The 24,234-nt window shown below is 34.9% G+C and overlaps 1 protein-coding gene across 1 annotated transcript in view; it reads right to left on the bottom strand.

The window, feature by feature from the left end:
• LOC145241460 (ubiquitin-like modifier-activating enzyme 5) overlaps positions 1-24,234 on the bottom strand; it is a 70,975-nt gene that overhangs the window by 13,083 nt on the left and 33,658 nt on the right. The window contains exons 5-9 of the mRNA XM_080104440.1: positions 22,881-22,967; positions 20,598-20,682; positions 14,881-14,985; positions 6,363-6,490; positions 4,019-4,154 (exon numbers count right to left, since the gene is read on the bottom strand). Of these exons, the coding sequence (XP_079960566.1) occupies positions 4,019-4,154; positions 6,363-6,490; positions 14,881-14,985; positions 20,598-20,682; positions 22,881-22,967 (541 nt within the window). The remainder of the gene's footprint in view (positions 1-4,018; positions 4,155-6,362; positions 6,491-14,880; positions 14,986-20,597; positions 20,683-22,880; positions 22,968-24,234) is intronic.

Here is a 24,234-nt window from a genome sequence, read left to right as displayed (position 1 = left end):
GCCATTGGACATCTCTGATGAGATCCCTGATCGCTTACCAGTCAGCCTTTTTATATCTCGTTGATTTGAGCAATGGCTCTTCAGTTTTGGCTCTAGAGTTTGGGGCTATTTCAACCATTATCACTGCATAATCACGTTCCCAAGTGGGCTGTGGGCATTCGTTACACAATCACCAAGAGCTGTGGTCAGAAACAGATCTAGAAGTGATGCGTGTTGTTCTTGCTGGTTTGGGAAATGGGTTGAAAACGTAACCATCTGTGATAGGGATGGGAGATATCCGGGCATGTTAAAGTAGTTAGAGGGGATGGAGGAGTGTAGGTTAGTCTCACTTAGTGCTAAGATATCCGGGGTGGGGGGTGTTAGGAGAAATGCTTCAACATCATTTAAATTAGTTCTACGCCCACGGATGTTCGTAAATGCAAGCCTCAAGGGAGGAGGCAAGTTGGTTTTGTTTGAGTTTTGGTCTGGTTTAAACATAATTTTTTATTGTACCGTCATTTTTTTTTTTTAAGAGTTTCAATTTAGGTAAGGGGTGCTGAACAAGTAGTTATGCAGAATACCAGACATGCAACACAAGTAGACCATCAGTTGACCTTCCATCTACTAGGATTGTGGCCTCAGGAAAACCCACTGGAGATGAGTGCAGGGACCCTTTCCATGTGCAACATGGCACTACAAACATCCCGATATTATACAACTGTTTATGAAGCAGCCGCTGTAAGTGCTACCAAAGAGTTAGGGCTCCTGTACTACCAGTCAGAAACAGCAGCCAGGAATTGTCAATCCGGTACCCTCAATCCATCAGACGATGGTCCACCCAATCTACTTGCACTAGCATTATGACATTCAAGCAAGTGCCCAGTTTAGAGGGATGGGATGTGTCAGAAGTGGGGAAAACGGCGTTCATTGCCCTAGTCAGAAAACAAGATTGACCATTGAGTGTTTCTGTCGAATCCCTGTGATTCGACCTCTATGCCTGGCTAATTGGCAAAGAAGGAGTATGAAAGCCGGGCGATAGACGGTGCCTATCTACTCCTTAAGCAGTTTAGGTTTGCAGACCGGTAATTTGTTTGAGTCACTAGCTCTAGGAAGGTTGTCATCAAAGACTGGAGAGGCCTCGCTCTCCTTGGATTTAGCTTCAGTTTTCCTTCTAGACGGATGACCTCGGAAGATCTACAAGTCCATCAGCACCGAGAGGGTTTGCCTCGCACCTGGGTCCTAATCCAGGTATTTCTGCGACCCCGCATGGGTAGTTAATGTTACTGGGTTAGTTTGTAAAGGTTATATATCTACTGAAAAATTACACTCCTCAAAGTGATTAAGGGACATTGGTATTACTGGAGGAGGGGTTGAGTAAAAGTTCATATAGTGGAAGCAGCTATATTTGCAATAGGTTTGTTGGAAGGAGTTAATATATGGTTTAATATTTTTCCTTTAAATCTATAATTTTTTTTTTCTTTCCTTATTTTTATGTTGGCTTAGGAATAGGATAATGCATTACAGAATGGCTTGATATTAAGAATTAATTAAAGATGTGTTGTCCAAGCTCTGGATATTTTAGATGGCAGGAAGGTTAAGATGTATATTCAAAGTAGATACAACTAACGTCATTTTTGACATGAAGTACAATAAAATACAGGTATAATTGGAAGTAAAATTACAAGCTATGTCGTGTTCAGTATGTATAATAAAGTAAATAGATATATGGGCAGATTTCCAGCAGATGCGAATATATGGAAGTTGTAGGTATTAAGTATGTTTCCATTTCTAATGAAGATATCTTCAGCTTTCGTTAAAAAATCAGGAAGTTGTATTTTTCATTACAGAATATCAGTTTTTGTATTTGACATTGCAAAACTAAGGGAGAGACAGCTATTGCTATGTAATGTAGATAGCTGTAAATCTAAGTACAGTTTATAGCTAGTAGGTATTTACCTGGATAAGAACAAACTAATGCATGCCTTAGAGGTAAAAATGTATAGATGTTTAGTGATAATGACTTCAAATTGGTCAGCATGCGAAGGTTAAGGGCTGAAAGCTAAGGACTCCCCCCCTCCAAGGCATGTGTAATGTATGAGTGTTAGTGGCAGCTTCGGGAGTGGGACAGATTGTTAGTTTTTAGGAGAGGATTAAACTTACAGAATACAAGTAGAATTAATTATTAGAATTTAGAGTGTCAAGTAAAGTTTAGCTAGAGAAAAAAGTTTTTTTTTTTTTAACATGCAAATCGGACAAAGGTAGTCGTCTTGGAGGTAAAGTATATATTGGATATACGTAGCAAGCCAGCAGGGCTGTTTGTACCGTAATGAGAGAAACTATTAGTACATGACACGTCAGAATTTGTAGTTAAAGACAGTCACTTAGGCCAGACACAAAGCATTGTGTATCTATTCAGAAATAGTCTTAGTGACGTATCTAAGATCACTGTATATTTCAGGTACAAATATAATTGAAAGTAAGACAAACTATATTCAGTGGTTTGAAAGCAAGGAAGCCACATTTTCAATACAAGCGAGCTTATAGTAATTGTAGATATTAAGTATATTACTTAAATAAAGTCGTATCTTTTTCTAATATAGGAAAAGGTTTGTGATATATTCTGGAATTTACTTTGCCTAGGCTTTTTTTTTTTTTTTCGCTAGTTTACTTGGAATATAGTAGGGGTGAACAGTGTTTTGCTTGTACGAGGGGGGTGGTGACGAATTTCAGCTTAAGACAAGAGAAAGTTTACAGAACAGGAAAAATAAAGACACAATAAATAAATATAAATAAAACAAAGCAAGACAAAAACAAAAATAAATGAGGCAGCATGTATACATTTGTTAGGATTAAGATGAATTTTAAAAATTAGCACTTATCGTTTTTTTTAGGCACCATGGTTTCTAGCCCATTTTGCTTGGCCAAAAGAGTTTGACACTTTAAATTTTTTTTAATAATTTTATATTTCATTTTTATATACTTTTATATCATTCACTTAAATCATACTTAAAATTTAAAGATTTAAAATTTATTATGAATTAACGATTAGGTACTTGTACAGTTTAATCAAGACATTAGAAAATGAAAATATCGAAAAAAGTTTATATTATAAGTATCAGTTATGAAATGAAGTTATCCGAAAAAAAATTTGACTTAATTTCATCAAGTAGTTTTTTTTTTTACAGCGAAAAAACAATTTGTTATGATACTGAGCAAAAGGTTTGATTTTTAGGAAGAAAAGCTAATATTAAAGATGGGGAGGGAGTATCGGCACTTTAAACTGAGTTATCTCTCCGTGGTGTGTTAAAAAAATTCAAGATGACTACCTTCAACGTGCTGTCATAAAAACGTGTTTTTCCGCTGTAAAAAAAAACAAAAAAAAAAAAAAACTACTCGATCAAATTAAGTGAATTTTTTTTTTTTTTCGGAGATCCTTAGTCCAAAATGGATACGTACAATATAGCCTTTTTTTCGATATTTTCATTTTTTAATGTCTTGATTAAACTGTACAGATACCAACAATTATTAACAAATTTGAAAGAATTTAATCTTTTCAAATTTTTGGATTCTTGTTCAGGATTCCCCTATATTAAAATAAAAATAAAGAAAAATCTGTATGATACAGATGTTTCTTTGTAAGAACAAAAAATATCACATTTCCAAATTCATGTAAATTGGTCAAGTAGTTTTTTTTATAAAGAAAATCATGTTTTAACAATTAATGGGAATTCATAGATATTACAACATAATTCTTGAAAGTTGGAATTATTAAGTTATCTCCCTTGCTATTTTTTTTTTCAGATTTTTTTTTTCCAAAATAGTGAGCAAGACAGTTATTCCTCCAATACTCACAAAATTTAATTTTTTTTTTCCAAAATAAAACTACGTGATCAATTTACGTGATTTTTTCAATATTATATTTTTGTTTCATCATAGGTACATACCTAATACAGATTTTTTTTTAGTTTTGTTTTTAATATAGGCGGAATTCTGTAGAAGAACCACATCTTTTAAATCTCAAAATAAAGAAGTGTATCACCTTGAATTCTTCCTGTTGTCGCACGCAATGATTATCATCGCATTGTGGATTTGGTTTCATTTGCATTGTTGGGAAGAAATCATCCAATGCATTGTAGCCAAGGTAATGGGTAACACTTCCAAATTCCAACAAATATCTGAAAAAAAAAAAAAAAAAATTAATTAAAAAAATAAATTAAATAAAAAATAAAAATTCTGAATAACTTTGATAGTTTGGCTATAAACATTTTTGTTAAAAAAAGTTATCAAAATACTAACATCATCTTCACAATTAAATCAACTTCAGTCAAATGTTTTTTTGTTTTATTTTACTTTAGTCAAAGTTCCCAGAAATCAAGGGGCTCACAACCTGGGGCTAACACTTGAACTCTATAGGAGATACATAGATATTCGAATGTTCCATTAAAGTTCTTTATCTCTCAAGCACTGAGTTAGTAAAGAAATTGAGAACATAAATTTCCTCTCCCCAATTAACCATTTCATATGTTGTAGTATATCTTTTGTTTTGGTGTCTTGGTCTTACCGGATTCCAGGACAAGAATTTATCTAGTCTGGTGGAGTATCCAGCTTCGTGCTGCTACTTGAGGTAACATCACTTGAAGAAGGTGCACCATTCCTCGTAAAAGCTAATGTGGGATAGCCATAGTGAGGAGATCTTATTTGGGCAACGAATACTATGTGATTTTGAATATTTGGTCAGGGCTTACTTCTAGGGAAAAAGTATCCTCAGGTCAGGTTGTTCTGACAAACCCCTGTACAGAGAAAACTAAGGCACTCGATGATAGTGTCTAGTAGGCATTCAAGTTTCTCTCATCTGTCAAACAGAATAGGAACAAAAATGAGCAAGTAAGCATATAAAGGATTTAACGTGCTGGTTTGGTCGGCAGGCATTGATTATAAAAAGAGAATGGAGTTCCATCTCGTCTTGTGACGATGAAATTTTTAGCGTCTAATCTCCACTGTGCATTTCCAGGAACTGTTATAAAAGACACAAATTAATCTAGGAGAAAAAAAAAAAAAATGGCAGATATGCATACAATGTTCCAAACGCTGATGTCATCATGCAAGTTTGAGCATAACAACACATGCACCTTGTCACGCAAAACACGTTAGAACAACATATAGATGTTAACTATATAACAAACTTATATTTATTTCTTTGGAAAAAATACTTTTATATTTTGTTCCGAATCTTCTCTTTTGTTGTTATGCTCATCATGCATCACTCATTTTTTTTTTCTTTTTGGCAGGCGTCATGGTACATTGGATGACTGACTATTGTCCATCTATGCCATTGCTCCGACTAGAGTAAAAGATATCATGTAATACACCTTTTACTTTTCCTTCTCTAGCGGAAATAAAAAGCAGGACAAACTGCTGACTGCTTGTGAAATCTCTGCCATTCAAAGAGACAGAGTCTGACGTATTACATATGAAAGAAAGAGACACTAATGAAAACGTGGGAATGCTTGGTTGCAAAAATACTGACAGAACTGAAAAGGCAATTATGCAAATTATTCATTTGCAAACTGAGCATATGAATGCAGGGTTTTTTTTTTGTTTTTTTTTTTACTTTGAATTTAGTGGAAACCTTGAGCTGTGAAAAGGAAAGAATTCCCATATTTTATTTTGTCTGCCAATTCAACAATAGTTGGAACCCTCCCCTCAGTGGTTTGTTCCTTGTGCTAGGAATTTTCCATATGTTAAGAGAGGTCCAACCAACAAAAAACAAATATCATCATAATAATAATGAAAAAGAAATCAATTGTTGATAGTGTTGGAGTGGGCACTTTATAAATATTTCATAAGAAATATTGGGAGCTAATGGTGGTCTTGTGGTTAACAATACGAATTGATGAAACCTGGGTATCCCAAGTTCGAATCCAGTTCATTCCACAAAAATCACTTTCACTTAGGATGTTGACAAACTTCACATGGTCCCTTTCATAATCCCAGATGTCTTTCTGACTAGAAAAATATTGGGGAAATCAATGCCAACAATAGAATCTTTGAATGCATATGATGATGATGATGATAAATATTGAGGCAATGTTACATTTTGTGGTGATTCTACTTTAACAATCCTGGGTACAAATTGATTGAAATATTTGTGATGTCAGTAATTTCATCCTTATAAAATGTACATTTTTTTAATAAAAAAAAAACAAAACGTTTTTATGAATTACAATTGCGTTAAAATTATGTATTTCTGAATTTTCTGTAACCCCACAACTCTCATCCTAAAATAAAAAGCCACCACTAACCAGCTTATTTTCATGATAATGAGTTTGAGTCATTTCTCTCTAGAGTGAGAGAGAGGACATGGTAATCAACCGTTTTCTTACTTGAGAGTATTCTGCACAAGGAACCCAGCAACAACGGCCATTGTGGTGGGCAAACTGGCTGCACAAACTCCGTCTCTTTTCAGTGTTTTTTCATCTGTTTTTGTTGCAACAATCAAAGGTGGTGCACACTGCACAGAAAAGGAAATAAAATAAAGAGCAAGCGAAAGGATGATGCAAATTTTATGAATCTCTTTCAACAACAAAGAAGTGGGAAGTGCTAGTTAATTCGTATTATTATTCTCATCTTAAGTATTTTTTTTCACAATGTTTTGGTCGATGTAACCTCCAACCCTCTTCAGATGTATCATGTTGAAGTCTAGAATCTTTCTGTTGAATACGAGAATCTGCATAGAATTTTGAACAAACCTCTTTATTTAACTAAGAGGATAGCATGCTCTCTTTCCATCAGCCATGACTGGATAGCAGTCCTAAGTAATTTGCAATTATATTTTCTTGCGTGTTGCTCACACTGAAGATTGAATGTTCAGCCTACAGAACAGAGTAACTTTACCACTGAATTTTACTAAGTACTTTATCTGTTGCACCACATACTTTTGAGAGTTTGACAAGATGCACCTGAAGAAGATTGAAGGTTACATTGACCAAAACGTTGTGAAAAAAACATCCAAGATGAGAACAGTAGTCAGAATAATGAAGATAATATGAATAAACAATCGTCATCTCAAAAATTTAGAACCATGCTAATTAATATTTGAATGTACAAACCTATTATATAAACCTCTATTTGTCCGTCAGTTGGTTTGTCACACTTAGTTTGAAACAGCATTTTCATCACTGATCCACTCTTACCTTTTCAGTTACATTGTGATCTATAATATAAATCTTGTTTACCTGTCTATTTAAATGTATGTATGTATGTTTGTATATCTGCCTAAAACTTTTGACAGAGGCGACGGATTTGCACGAGATTGGTATCATTTTGAAGCTTGACCCTTCAGATGACAAATACTGAAAAATTGGCCAAAAACATTAATTCCTTCACCCTCAACTGGGCACTTTTCTACAGGGAGGGATCACTTTTTTCGCCGATATTTTCGAAAGTCATCCCTCTTTTCGATTGTCTAGCCTTAATTTAACCCTATGTAACTTTTGGTCTGGCGATGGGCGCAATAGCAAAGGCGTCACATTTTTTTTTTCACATCGTTTTTCTCCTTCGCGGTACAACCACTTTTTTTTTTGCTTAACATACACTTCCAGACACCCGGGCAACGCCAGGCAACCAGGCTGGTTACAAAGAGAAAGAAATTATCAAACAATGACAAATTCAATCTTCTATTCATTTGTTAATATTTCTCCCTACAATGGCAAATTTAGACACATGACCAGTTTTTAATATGGAGAAAATCAAGCTTCCCAAAAGGAGCACTATCGATTGGGACAAAAATTTAAATCGCCTCAATCTAGAAAGATTTCTTCTTTACTGACCGAGAACAGAATAGAGTATGTAGCATCAGAACAGATTTGTTCCTAGCCAAAAGTCAGATGTTTTCTAATATTATGCAAGTTCACTCTCTAATTCTTATGGCTTAGTGGATCAACTGTCTCCAAATTCTACTCAGTGGGATCTTGTCCAGTTATTAATATAAGTTTTTAATAATAAAAGTTTTAATCTCTACTATTATATAAAACAAACTTTGTGTGTGTGTGTGTGTGTGTGTGTGTGTGTGTGTGTGTGTGTGTGTGTGTGTAAGTTCATTCCTGATGGATTAGAAATCGGCTGGGATGATTTTTTGAAATTTTACACGAATGTACTTTATGTGCCTAGTAGTGCTCTTAGATAGGTTTTGTATCGGAATGTTTTTGATAAGTATCAATAATCACAATAATCCAATGAAAGAAGGAACAGGCGATTTTGACCAAAGTTAACACCTTACACAGCCTAACATCACAAGTGCATTTGAGAAGTTTTATTACTACACACGCCGAAAAGCCTGACATATAAAATTAACAGTAGGTTCTTTGATGACAGGGGTGCGTTCGAAATGAATGTTTCTGTTCAAAGCACAATTGCACCATGATACTTGACTTTTCCATTTTAAACTTTAATTCAAGCCATTATCACAACACAAGCAGTAAGGCCAGGCATATATAAACTCAACAGTAGGTTCTTTGATAGAGCAGAGACTTGTTGGAAATGAATGTTTCTGTTTCAAGCACAACTGAACCATGTTGCTCGACTTTTGCACTTTAAAATTTACTTCAAGCCATTATATATAAAAATAATTTTATAAAATCAACAGTAAGTTCTCTACAGTGCAATGTAGACTACAATATATTATGGACTAAGTCACTGTGGGAGGACATGTGAAGTTTCCTCCTAGTGCACCATGACAAGTCCCCAACTAGAGCAGGCAATCAATTTAATTGAAAATGTGTGATTTCAATGATAATAAAAATATGGAAGTGTGAAACATTCATTGATCATCATTCAATACCGGGCAATGTTGGGTCTCCCTGCCAGTAATATATATATTTTAATAATCATATAAGATTTAATCATAATATAAGTTTTAATAATAATATAAGTTTTTAATAAGTTTTAATTTTTTAAATTCATATATTAAGTTTTACTGAAAAAAGACAACTGAAAATAACTGTAAAATGTTTTTGACTTGTGATGGGGGGTATGAGATGAATGGATTCGGCAATCATTTTTATAACCAACGGTTGTGCTAAACAACCAATCAAAACGTCGCAAAATTATTATAAAAATCGTCGAATTTTGGATTCAATCAGTTCGCCATTTGCTACGTCACGGACTGCATTTAATTCTTCGCCGCCATCTTGGTTACTGATCTGAACTTCGCCGCCATCTTGGTTACTGATCTGAACCACGCCGCTATCTTTGTTCAACATAATATCTCAGAACTTAAGAGGTTACCTACGCGACGGACCACATTTGATTCTTGGTCGCCATCTTGGTTACTGATCTGAACAACGCCGCCATCTGTGTTTAACACAATGTCTCAAAACTTAACAGGTTATGGGCCCAGCCACCATCTTTTCTTTGACGGATCGGAATCTAAATTCCAATTGTGGCAGGTAAAATTTCTGGGATATCTAAGGATTCGAAAACTACACAAAGTCATACAATCTACAACAGAGAATCCAAACGACCTCGAATTTCTCGAAAAAAACGCGACTGTTTTTGCAGAACTGATTCAATGTTTAGACAATAGAAGTCTGTCTCTGATTATAAGAGACGCACTGGACGATGGGAGGAAAGCATTGAACATATTATGAGAACATTATTTATCAAAAGGGAAACCGAAAATAATATACCTGTATACAGAATTAACCTCTTTGAAATGTAACGAGGATGAAACGATCACCGACTACGTCATAAGGGCAGAAACAACCGCCAATGCCTTAAAACTCTCAGGTAAAATAATAAGCGATAGCTTGTTGATATCAATGACCCTCAAGGGACTTCCAGCCGATTTTAAACCATTTACAACTGTTATAACTCAGAAAGACAAACCCATAAATTTCAACGAATTTAAAGTAGCATTGCGCAGTTACAAAGAGACTAATCGTATGCTCGTGGACAATAATAACTCCAGCAATATTATGAAGTTCAAAAATGCTTTTCGAAAGCAAACACCACCAAATTACGCAACTCACCACAACGTATTCTCCAAAAGTAATTTTCCCAAGAAAAAGAATAAAATTATCTGCTATAATTGTGGACGATCCAACCACAAAAGTTTCCAATGTCGATATAAACGCTCTAAAATAGATTCCGTAAAAAACGTTGAGAACTTTGAAGAAGAACATACATTTCTATTCACATGTAACTTTGACAATACCACAAACGGTAAAAACCTCCTTGTAGACTGTGGTGCTACAGCGCACGTTATCACCAAGGAATCTGATTTTATTAATTTTGATTCAAACTTTACTCCTCAAAGTCATTTTGTCGAACTTGCCGACGGTAGTCAAATAAATGATATAGTCTTGAAAAGAGGCGATGCTAAAATATCCCTAAAAAATAATAAAGGCGAAATCTGTAACTGTATTCTAAAAAATGCTCTGTTCATACCTACATTTAAGCAAGACGTATTTTCCGTGCAGGCTGCAATTAAACAAGGCGCGAATATACAATTTGGCCAAAATACATCAAAATTGACATACCCCAATGGAACTGTATTTGACATTAAAGAAAATGGCCGACTATGTTATTTAAAAAGTATGGTTCCCTCAAAAACTGCCTGTCACAACTTGGAAACCTGGCATAAAATTCTAGGACACTGCAATACAGCTGATATTAAAAAATTACCAAATGTAGTCGAAGGCATGAAAATAATACCTTCAGACGATCTCCCAAATTGTGATGTGTGTGCACAGGGGAAAATGACAAAAGATATAAGCCGAATGCCAGACAAAAAAGCTACAAAAATTCTCTCACTTGTGCATTGTGACTTAACAGGTCCGATCAGCCCGATGGGGAGAAACAATCTAAGGTACGTTTTGAACTTTATTGATGATTTTTCCGGTTTAATTATGGTTTATTTTCTAAAATACAAATCCGACACTATCCTCGCCACTAAGAAATATTTAGCTGATGTTGCCCCGTACGGTTCAGTAAAATGTATTCGCTCAGACAATGGGACTGAATTTACTAGTAAAGACTTTGAACTTCTATTAATTAACCACCGTATTAAACACGAGAAATCGGCGCCGTACCCCCCTTCCAAAATGGCACAGCTAAAAGGGCATGGCGAACCCTTTTTGAAATGACAAGATGCCTACTTATCGAATCGAAATTAGCGCATAGTTTATGGACATACGCTTTAATGGCAACAGCATATATCAGAAATAGATCGTTCAATAAGAGGCTAGGAAAAATGCCATATGAAGCGTTTTGCGGTATAAAACCTAAAATGAATAGAATGCATCTATTTGGTTCTGATTGTTTTGCATTTATAGAAAACACTAGTAAACTAAATACTAAAAGCAAAAAAGGTACTTTCGTAGGTTACGATAAATATAGTCCGGCATATTTAATCTACTTTGCAGCTCAAAATGCCATAAAAACGGTTAGATGTGTAAAATTCAATGATACATTAAATTTATAAAATGGCGATACAGTGAATGAAAAGCGTGAAATATTGCCTAGCATCTTAATCGATCACAATGAAAATATTAATAACGACGACAATTACAGTACTTCTGACGAAAACAGTAACCAGACACGTCGATACACAATAAGGGAGCGAAAAAGGTCAGACTTCTTACAAATTGAAAAGATACAAGATTATGCCGTGGATTACTGTTATTCGTTGAACAGCGCACCAGAAAGTTATGAGGCGATTAATTCACAAAACCACCAAGAATGGGAACAAGCTATGGTATCCGAATTGAAAGTTTTATCTGAAAATAACACATACGAAATAGTGGCAAAACCAACAAATAAAAATATAATTTCTTCACGCTGGGTTTTTTCCAAAAAAAATCACAGCTTCTGGCAGTGAAACTTTTAAAGCAAGATTTGTAGCGAAAGGTTTCTCACAAATTCCTGGAGTGGAATATTGTGCAACATTTTCACCAACGACAAATTTAACGACAATTAGAATTTTATTACAACTTGCCATGCAATGCAATTTAAAAATACATCAAATGGATGTAAAAAATGCTTATTTAAATGCTCCGATTGACTGTGAAATCTACATTTACCCTCCAGAGGGATTTAAAATGAAAACTAAAAATTGGATGTAGAAATTAAATAAATCGTTATATGGACTAAAACAAAGTGCACATAATTAGAATTTAACACTCCATAATTATTTAATAGAACAGGAATTCAAACAATGTCCCATAGACGCATGCATGTATACCAAAAATGTAGGTAATAAATTGTTGATTTTGGTTTTTTGGGTTGACAATATATTACTCGCCTCAAACTGTAACAACACTTTAAGAGATGTTAAAAATGAATTAAATAAAAAATTTAAAATGGCCGATCTTGGACGACTGTCATGGTTCCTCGGTATAAAATTTACCTGTGAAAATGAAACTATAACTATGAACCAATCACGATACATTGAGAAAATTCTGCTCAAGTTCGGAATGCAAGATTGTAAGCCGCGTTCAACTCCCGTCGAAATGGACATAAATAAAAATATAGGGACCGAAACAAAATCCATAGATAATCGAATATACAGAGAAATGGTAGGGAGCCTCATCTACTTGATGATCGCAACAAGGCCTGACATATGTTACACTGTAACAAAGCTATCTCAAAACTTATCGAAACCGACAATTAAAGACCTTAATCGTGCAAAATAAGTCCTTCGTTACCTAAAAGGAACCAAGGAACAATCTTTAAGATTTAAAAAATCCACATATCCTCTAAATTTAGAAGGCTTCTTGGATTCAGATTGGGCTAACTCTGAGGATAGAAAGAGTATAGCGGGGTATTGTTTTAGACTGTCAAAGACTGGACCTATGATCTCTTGGAAAACTAAAAAGCAACAAATTGTTGCACTTTCTACTTGTGAAGCAGAATATGTGGCTCTTACTCATTCCGCGCAGGAGGCAATTTTTCTGAACACCCTTCTAAAATCTATTTTAAAACTAGATCTAAGTAAAAAACCTATAGTAATTCATTGTGATAATCAGAGCAGTATCTTATTAGCAAATAATTCTATGATTCATCAAAGGCCGAAGCATATTGATATCAGATATCATTTTATAAGGGATGAAATAAGAAAAAAATCTTATGTGACGTCTGAGAATAATATAGCCGACATTTTCACTAAACCTATAAAAAGAATAAAATTAAGACATTTTATAACCGAACTTTTTGGAATCTAATTATGAATAAATCTCTTTTCAGAAACCCAAAAGGAGAAGCATGAACAGTTAAAATCACACCAAAAAAAAAAAAAAAAAAATTGTAAATTGTCCCAGGCACAACGTCAAACTGCGACCATTTCTGCCTTACTAACCAAATTAACCAATTAATACCTAACATAATGTTTCCAGTTTTTGTTACAAAAAAAAAAAAAAGAAAAAAAAAAGAAAAAAAAAAGAAAAAAAAAAAGAAAAAAAAAAAGAAAAAAAAAAGAAAAAAAAAAAGAAAAAAAAAAGAAAAAAAAAAGAAAAAAAAAAGAAAAAAAAAAAGAAAAAAAAAGCCACTTGTTAAAACCCTTTTGTAAACCTCCTATTTGTCAAATAGTTCTTTTTGTATCGTATTTTTGGCAAACATTTGTTAAAACAAAAAAATGTATATTTGTGAATTTTTGTGCATATGTTTATATGTATTTGAAAAGTATTCTATTTGTATGTTTATATATATTTAAAAAGTGTTTATTTTTATATGTATCCAAAAAAAAAAAAAAATAAATAAAAAAAAATGGCTTCTTTTGCACACATTATACCAATCAATATATTAATTCTTTTTGACTGATGAGAATAAAGACAAATTCCCATAAAAACAGTAGAAAAAAAAAAATTATTTTATTGGTTTATTTTTCTTTGTTCATTTATTTTTATTTATTTACTTTTATTTCCTTTTTTCAAGTGAAACCAAAATTGAATCCGAAAGGATTTTTCCATTATATCAAAAAGGGGGGGGGGGGGTAAAATGTTTTTGACTTGTGATGGGGGGTATGAGACGAATGGATTCGGCAATCATTTTATAACCAACGGCTGTGCTAAACAACCAATTAAAAGGTCGCAAAATTATTATAAAAAATCGTCGAATTTTGGATTCAATCAGTTCGCCATTTGCTAAGTCACGGACCGCATTTAATTCTTCGCCGTCATCTTGGTTACTGATCTGAACTTCGCCGCCATCTTGGTTACTGATCTGAACTACGCCGCCATCTGTGTTCAACACAATGTCTCAAAACTTAACAATAACAAACCAAATAAGTTGGCTTAACTTTTTCAGACATGTTGGAAATATATTCTTGATCATCAGTTTGACAACGACTTTGTTGCTGTTGACCTGAGATGCGGCCCTCTTATAGAATTTCTGGATGTGTTTTTCATATTATATTTTGCATCCATAATTTTAGAACTTTAGATATTTAATGCCCGCAATCTTTAGGAGGTTATATTTGTAATGTCATCCGAAAGTATTTAATAATAAGTTCAACAGTCAACGTACAAATATAAAGGGTTATATTACTGTAAGTGAAGAATGTCTAAGGTAGTAAACAAGTTAGATCGTAGGTTTGTAATGCATATAGGGAATAGTCCATTTATATTCATACTATCGCCATACTCCTTGAAACTCTGTCATCATTAATATCCTACTCTGATAGTTGATCTTATAAGAACGTGTCAGTACTTTCTCTATAAAATATATAGACCTATATTTCATGCTCATAATTTTAAGAAAAATAGCTTTTTATTTTATATCAATGATATTAGAAAAAAAATAAATTTCGAAATTTAAAATTTAAAAAAAAAAAAAAATTTCCAAACATTGTTTCAATTTTTCCTGAACAAGAATTAGATCTTGCAAAACACAAAAGATGCAACTTACTGCAAAACATGGCGTCTCTCCAGGTTTAATGACTTGAATATGTCCCGAAACTGCATTTTCACTTACGCCAGACTCAATCCATACTTGACCAACTTCATTGCAGGCCTAAACAATAAATATAAATAAAAACCAAAAATTAGAATTAGAGTAGGGGGAGGCTATTTCAACTAATGATGGAAGGATGATTTTGATTCTGATATAATTACCAATTCTGATTCTTTTCCAATTTCTAAATATTTAGTTATATTTTAGACTTTTTGCAAAAGTAAAAATTTATGTAATACATGCATATATTTTTGTAAAAGTAAAAATTTATGTATTTTTGGGTTATAATGGAGTATGATCCCGCATAGTCGGGAGATTTTATTTATAAACAATGCTGCTAGGAACTGACAAATCGAATTAATTTATGTTCTTCTACCAACCAATCAGAAACCAGAATTGCTCCATAAATATTAAACTTTTCTGTAGCAATTTCACATATGTTTTCTCCGTCTCAACATGGGAAGAATCTTTTACTCTGTGGATTTTCTGTCTACTACAAACCAGTCACCTCCTAGGACTTGTGTAGAACAACGAACCATCGGAAACTGTTCTGAAACTAAACATGGCTTACACTTCTAGAGGCATATATTTTTGTAAAAGTAAAAATTTGTGTAATACATGCATATATTTTTGTAAAAGTAAAAATTCGCCAACCTAATAGGTCCTGAACTGTCATCCAAGCTTCAGCCTCTGTCCCATCGACGAAATGTTTTTTTTTTCTTTTTTTTTTATATGGGGGTTACCACTTATCAAGGCGCAGAGGCCACTCAGGGATAAGGGTAATTGCGTGTACAGTAATCAATGAGATAGTATTGTAGTAATCATTAGTATTGAAGATTTGATAGAGTGTCTTACTTAAGGGGGCGGTTTGTCAGGAATTTGTTTATGTTGGATTTGAAGACATCTTGTAGTCAGGTGGGAAACAGGCAAACGGAAGAGAGTTCCACAGTTCTTCTGAGAAAGAAGTTCTGCTCATGGAATCTACATTTAGATTTAGGCACAGATAAAGAGTGGGGAAAATTATTGACAGTAGTTTCAGCCAGACGGGTGTTTATCGTGAAAGACTGGCGGGGGGAGGGGGCGAGAGATTGGGGCTCAGACGAGCACTTGCCATGGAAATAATGATAAAACAAAGACAGGCTCGCAACGTCTCTTCTGTGGGAGAGAGGCTGCAAGGAAGAGAAAAGGGCATCCCCCACTAAACTACGAAGTCTATTTTGTACTCTGTCAAGGCAGGATAAGCTGTTTTTAGCAGCTCCTGCCCAGATGTGACACCAGTACTCCATCCTTAGACGTACTTGGCTTTTATACAGATAGAGAATTGCATCAGTAGTGAGATATCTTCTGGAGCGGTAGAAGGATCTCGCCATTTTCCCAGCGTCCTTGGCAACAGACCTGATGTACGTGTTCCATTTCGGATCAGGAGTAAAGGTCAAACCCAGAAGCTTGTCAAAACATGGAGCCTCCCCAAGACGAGAGCAATCCATTTCAATTGATGCAAGATGGGGGATCAGAGCGTTGATGATGTAAAGATAGAAGCTTGGTTTTGGATGCATTAAAAGTGACCAGCCACCTCTTCCCCCACTGTACCACGTGCTCAAAATCAGACGAGAGAGAATCAGAGAGAACTTTGTCATTTACGGCTTTTGATGTGTTGTCATAGATGGTCGTATCATCAGCATAGATGTCAACGAATAATTTAAGTATGTGTTTTGGGAGATCATTGATGTAGATCAGGAAGAGGGTTGAGCCCAGGATGGACCCCTGAGGGACTACAGCATTAATACTGTGGCCTCTGATTTCTGCCCATCAACCACTACTCTTATGAACCTATCGGAGAGAAATGATTTTATGATTGAGTAAATATTTCCAGTGATACCATAGCTGGAAATCTTGTGAAGTAGGCCCTTATACCATACCTTATTGAAGGCCTTTGATATGTCAAGAACAATTGCCCTGGAAAGGAAACCTTTGTCAAGAGATTCACTAATCTTGAGATATAACCGTTAGCACATCTGCTGTAGATCTTGCAGAGCGGAAACCATATTGCATGTCACTAAGAAGGCTGTTTCTGTTGAGGTGGTTGACTATTTCTTTATTTAATAATGGATTCCAACAACTTACTCATGACACACAAGAGACTTATTGGTCTGTACTGAGAGGGAGATTACTTTTCACCTGAGTTCTTAAATACAGGGCATACTGATGAGGTTTTCCAGGGTGTTGGAAAGCACTTCTCCTTAAGGCAATGCTTAAACAGTTTTGTAAGTATGGGGGCAAGTTTTGGTTGGAGCTTTTTCAGCACTATAACTGGAATGCCGTCAGGGCCAGTTGCTTTACTGGAATCAAGGTTCTTGACTAGTTTGGCGACCTCATGCACAGATATTTGTATTTTGCATAGCATGTTGTCTGTTATAGGAGGAAATACAGGGAGTTGATGGCCTTCATCACATAGGGTAGAGTTAGCTGCAAAGTTCTTGGCAAATAATCTGGCCTTGTCCGATGCTGACAAGATGACCTCAGGTCCATTGATGACAGTTGGGATAGAACGCACGCTTCTGTTCAAGATCCTGTTTGCTATTTGCCAGAACTGGTGGGAACCAAACCGCTGCTCAGCTACTTTGGATTTAATGGACTGAGCATATAGCTCTCTTGCATTTTTTATTACTCTTTTACAGTGGTTGCTGGCAGTCCTGAAAGCAGCTTTAGTCTCAGTACATCTATTACGTTGGTAGCTATGGAAAAAGTGATTTCTGTGCGTGATGGCAGCAGCACATTCAGGGGAGAACCATGGCTGGCTGTTAGGTTTTTCTTGGAATTTTTTGGATGGTATGAACTGGTCTATGCCTACAATTAACCATTTGGTCAGGTCTGATACTATAGAGAACACATCCTTTTTAAACATGGAATTCAGAGGTAGGTCAGATATGAATGGACGGAAGCTATCCCAGTTAGTCATAGAGTATTGATATACAGTACAGTGGAGAGGTACGTCTGAAGACTTATTACATTTCATTTTTATCTTAACTGCTACAACAGAGTGGTCGGAGGATCCCAGAGGAGATAGAGTGGAACATGAACATAGCTCGGGGGAAGTTGTGAGGAAAAGGTCTAGAAGGCTTGCATACTGACCGGTAGTATCGGGCACACGGGTGGGTTCATGAACAATCTGAGTGAGATCATAGGCAGTGGCAAAATCATGACAGAACCTCCCCTCGTCATCAATCTTATTCGAGTGGGTCAACCATTCCACATTATGAACATTGAAGTCACCGCAAATGTGAATGTTAGCGATAGAGGGCAAATATAAATGCAGTGGTGTAAGCTAGTTCAACCCGGAAGCACATATAAGGTAAATTAGGGTCTTCTCTGGAGATATCCCTACCACATGGAAAGCCATCTTTGATGTAGGCACATATTCCATGCCCATGGCGATCTTGGGGGTCAGATTAAGATGTTAAGGTAGAGTATCCTTTAATTATGAATTCATCTAGGGAAGTGGTTGGCCCTATGCCAGTTTCACTTAGAAAGAATATGTTCGGTTTCGTCTATTGTAATTGTGTTTCAACCTCTGGAAGGTTGGAATGTAGACCCCTGATGTTGGAGAAGGTGTCTACATTGGAAGATGGGGTTCTAGGTTTATTCGTGTTTTTTTTTTTTTGAGATTTGTCATGATGAGGTTTTGGGATTTGTGGAGCAAGTCGGTAGACTTGGTTGGAGCAGGACAGAGAGGGAAAGTAAGAGAGAAAAAGACAAGAAATTTTTTTTTTTTTTTTTTTTGTAGCACATGATAAGGTAAAGCCGTAACAATTACCCACTAGTATGGCATCGAGAGGCCCTACCAGAAATTACTGTATGGTACAGAATCCATTCACCAAATGGCAATACAGCAGCCCCGGTACTTTGCACCTGCTGATAGGACAGCCTCCTTAGTGATTAATCCAAGGTTCGGGTCCCTGACTATCAGGCGGGTAACGTCAGCCAAGATGTAGCATCCCTCTGGCTGTTCTACAAGTACTTTAACGGTGAAGGTTCCAACGAACTGCAAGCACTTGTGCCCCCTCTACGTAAATACCCCCCAACAAACCCGACAAGTAGTAAAATCCCACCCCTTCACAGTTGACATTTTTAGATGTAAGAGAGCCTTCTACTCCAGTAGTTTCTTCCCCCAGAACCGCTAGACTTTGGAATTCCCTTCCAGGTTCCTGCTTCCCCAACTGTACTGACATGCAGAAGTTCAAGTGTAACGTGAACCGAAATCTTGCTGCCCAACTCCCCACCTAGTACCCCTGTAGCCTGTGTCCCTAATAGTAGCCCGCTACATGAAAGTGGCAATGTGCCTCATTTGGAGTGAATATGTAATAAAAAAAATTTTTTTTTAAATACATGCATATATTTTTGTAAAAATAAAAATTTATGTAATACATGTATATACTTTTGTAAAAGTAAAAATTTGTGTAATACATGTATATATTTTTGTAAAAGTAAAAATTTGTGTAATACATGTATATACTTTTGTAAAAGTAAAAATTTGTGTAATACATGTATATATTTTCGTAAAAGTAAAAATTTGTGTAATACATGTATATATTTTTGTAAAAGTAAAAATTTATGTAATACATGTATATATTTTTGTAAAAGTAAAAATGTGTGTAATACATGTATATACTTTTGTAAAAGTAAAAATTTGTGTAATACATGTATATACTTTTGTAAAAGTAAAAATTTGTGTAATACATGTATATACTTTTGTAAAAGTAAAAATTTGTGTAATACATGTATATATTTTTGTAAAAGTAAAAATTTGTGTAATACATGCATATATTTTTGTAAAAGCAAAAATTTGTGTAATACATGCATATATTTTTGTAAAAATAAAAATTTGTGTAATGCATGTATATATTTTTGTAAAAGTAAAAATTTGTGTAATACATGTATATATTTTTGTAAAAGTAAAAATTTGTGTAATGCATGCATATATTTTTGTAAAAATAAAAATTTGTGTAATACATGTATATATTTTTGTAAAAGTTAAAATTTGTGTAATGCATGTATATATTTTTGGTTATTTTATATATAGACTATATATACCTAGTGTCAATGATTCAATCAAAATGAACTGCTTTTTAAAATCATAACTAAGAGAGGAATAAGGGGTTAATACCTTTTACCAAATGATATTAGAGTGTAAGTGAATCTATCTTTTGTTATAATAAAACTGAGTTAATCAATGCTTGATTCTCTAAAGCGTTTTGCTATATATTTAAATCATGAAATACATATAAAAATATTTCTTAATTTGGAATGGTTTCAGAACTGGCCTGGATGACATAGACTCAGTAGACAAGCAAATGTTTGCACTTTGAAAAAGGGGAAAATGGAGAGATTTTGCTAATCAAGAACAATGTTTGAATAAATGATGCGTTTGAAAGTGTAAACATACTGCACTAAAAGATTGTGTTTAGGCAATAAAATATACAGCTAATTAGGTTAATCAGAGAAATTTTGTTGAAAGTGTACAAATTCAACCAAGTTTATTCAAGCACATTCTGTAGAAATACTTGTAAAACAAGCACATTGCGATGATGTGACAGGGACTTGTATTCTAATATTAAAAGACTATCAATGCTCAAACATTAAACTCCTTTCAAAACAGTTAGGATTTTACTTACTGTGTTGATGGCCATTCGAGCCTCAAAATTGTCGACACAACTCAACACAAGGTCAACAGGTGTACCAGCTTCTCGACCACCAGTTCTGAAGAAAATAAAAAGCAAAGTCAGAATATTGGTGGTTTTCTTGTCACGACTAATACTCAGTGGGAATAAGTTCTTATTATGTTGATAAATGGGCTCCATATTAATTTCAAGCTACATTGACCACAATTGTGATACGCTTGTGATTATACTGTTAAAGGCTGCAAATTTTGATACCTGAAAATTTGAGAGTGGTTTTAACAATGTAGAGTCACATCTTTGACTGAGCACTCATTCTTTTTGCTGAGTGATTAAAGGTTTTTGAGCTTTAAAATATTGGTTGCTTAAAATATGGACATTAGCTATAGACGCATACATTCAAAGTCATCATTATAGCATTTCGCTCCATCTTTAGATCTATTATCAGACAGTGTCTGAGGCATCCTCCAGGTCTGCATCAGAGAATGCCTCATTTAGGAGACAGTTTGTGAATATGTGTGCAACAAGGGCTTTACTTTGTGAGCGAAACAGTGGCATTTGCAAGTTATTTTTCTAAATAGCGACTAGAAATAATAAAATGCTTATTTTTGACAATTGTTTCTTTCACCAACAATCTTCCAAAGCTCATTACTTAGTGAAAAATGTTTTTTCAACCATTTTTTTTTTTTAAACAAGCGAAGTCAAATTATTTAAATGATGAAAGTGTAATAAAACAATATATTTCATATTTTTTTAACAGAGGCTGTTTAAAAAATAAACATATGAAGAAATTCAAATGTTTATACCTTCAAGTCTCAACATAAAATTCTGTGTATATTTAGAATTAGACTTATTTAAAAGAAAAATACAGAAAAATACTTATGATGTACGTATTCGTCATGAAACAAAGATGTCATATTTCAAAAATCACGTAAGTTTGGCTAGTAAGCAAAAATATTTAGTTGTCAAAGGTCAACTAAAGATAAATTTGCAGAGTCCTGACATTAGTCTGCACCTTGGCGCTGCAGGGATACCAATAGTTCCATACATAGCCCTACTTGTGCAAGTTGTCTCGTGTTTTAGAAACTTGCATTCAGGCCCAGGTGAATATTACCCACTTGTTAGAGAGGAGTTCAGAACCTACTGGGAGATCTTTCGACACTGAAAAGTCTTGTTGATGTCATCTTTGACAGACTTATTCCACCAATGCAGGTGGAAGGATGCCGGTATTGTTCATCTGAGGCCTATGATGATGGCAAAGATCTTGTGGGATGGTAATCACTACAGTACATCCCTTTTTCAAAGTAAAAACAAAAGTGTTCAGATCCTCTGCATATCGAATTTTCATAAGTGACAAAATAATTCAGCCTGAGGAAGTTGAAGTAGAAGGGGAGTAAGAATCCCTCAAGAGAAAGAATGGAACATATTTTGATTTAAACAAAAATGGATCCATTCTTAAGATTCATCCATTCAATTTGTGTGGTTAGTGATGGAGATATGATTATAAACTTAAGCATGGCTGATCAATGAATAAATGGATTGATGGATAGATGGAGCCATTTATAGAAATGCATGGATGCATTTCAAGATCAAGTTTGTTGGTTGATTATTGCTCAACAATGTGTTAAAAAAATTTTTTTAAATTATATACTATGCTAGGTTTTGAAATTTTTTATTATAAAAAGATTAAGGAGGAAGGAGGAAAAGAAGGTGGAAACGGAAGGAGGAAAAGGAGGTGGAGTAGAAGGGAAAAGGAAGAGGTAGGAGAAAGAGGAAACAGAACTGAAATAAGAGGAGAATTAAAGAGGGGGGGAGAAGGAAAAATGAAGAGAAGGAGGAGAAAGGAAATATGTGAAAAAGGAAAGAAAAGAGGAGGAGGGGAAAGGAAATATGTGAAAAAGGAAAAAAAAGGAGGGGAAGGGAAAAGGAGGAGGAGCAGAAGAAAGGAAAGAAATTTTTTAAAACCTAAAATACTCAAAAGGGACTGAAATTTGGTAAATATTCATTAATTTATTTATTTAATATCTATTATAAAATTTCATGAAAATTGGAAGTATCTGAATTTTCATAAAGGGATTTTACTTCTTTTAACTCCCTTTGTATAAAACTAATTAGAACTAAATACGGCCCATATTTTCGGGCCTCATTATCCCTAGCAGCTGTGTTTCAAAATTCATAATGAGCAGTTAATTAGTTTCAGATTAAATCCTGTACATACAAATATATAAACACATACACACACATATTTAACTTTATAGAAATGGAGAGAACAGAACTTACTGTATTTTATCAATGAAATGCTGAAAGTTGTCGACTGTCGTGATGTTGTAGTTGAACACTTCAAACTCCACATCTGGGTTGATTTCTCTACACAAAAAGAAACAAATAGTTTATCACATTTGATAGATAAGAATAGTTGCGGGTGAGTTTATGTTATTCTTATGTCTCTCTTGAAGTCAATCAGATGAACAAGAGGTCATGGCACATTCTCCTTTTTCACTTGTGATGTTACAGATATGTGAGACATTTTTTCTCTTCTAACAATCTGTTGAGTATAACTGGGTTGTGCTAATGATTACAATGATTATGACCGACAGCATAGATTTTTCAGTATTAGAGATCCTCCAAGATGCCCACTCCTCATACTTGTTTTGTCTCTACTCCAATCTGGTATCTAGCTCAAAAGACACCACCCTTCCCCACAAACTCCATCCAGTTTTTTCTTTTTACACTTCAATATTCTCCTCCCCACTTAGAAACTGCCTTGCTTGATTTTGACAGCTGAAAAACCCAGGAAAACAGTAAGCAGCTTATTTATATCTAACTAGCGGGGGTGCCCGGTGTTTCCTGGGTGTTTTGGAAGTGTAAAACAAAACAAAAAAATTTTTGTAGGAAGGTAGGCTCAAACCAAAAAGCCTTGACACAAAGGTGGAAAAGAAAGGGAAAAAACTGGTATCTTACCTGCTCGGCCCCCCGAAGGGTTGGTTGGTTGTTTTACGGCATATCAACCTTTTTCAGGTTATTTAATGCCGAATCTAGTTATTTTGAGGAACGATTTTTAATGGAGTATATATATATATATATATTTTTTTTTTTTAAGTCAGATTCTATTTAACCCATAGTTGGGACCCTAACAGGTACTACCACTCCGGGTCAGAGTGGACCTGGGAGCAATGACAATTAAAGGGTGGCTCCACACTCCCTAAGGCCCGCAAGGTGGGGCCTCACCATCGGATACAGTTTTAGGTCGCTCCGAAGGGAGAGGAATGAAAGGCATTTTAATTTAATGATTATAAAGTTAAATGAAAGGTGCGTGAACTTAATGAGGTCAAACAGCATGCCATATGGGGAAACTTAACTTTGGCTGTAAGCCAGTGTCTGCGTTTCCCCAAAGATGTTGAGGAAAACTAGCTCCCCATAAATAGGAGAGTGATGAATAGCAATTGTCTGATATAAGGGGTTTCCCCCGCATTGATCAAACCTTATTGCTTTTCTGGATGTCCCTAGCACGAGTGTCAGGGAGTTGGCTGATGCTACGGATTTAGTTTCGCTTTTATACTGAAGAGCCAAACAAACACGCGTAGACTAAGAAATATTGCGAAAATAGCGTGTAAAAGTCGCCCAAATTAAAGAT

This window comes from Euprymna scolopes, chromosome 20, assembly GCF_053919585.1.
Source record: "Euprymna scolopes isolate OS-2025 chromosome 20, ASM5391958v1, whole genome shotgun sequence".
Lineage (NCBI taxonomy): Eukaryota > Metazoa > Mollusca > Cephalopoda > Sepiida > Sepiolidae > Euprymna > Euprymna scolopes.
Note: the sequence above shows the minus strand (reverse complement) of the source record. Positions and strands in the feature narration are given on the sequence as shown.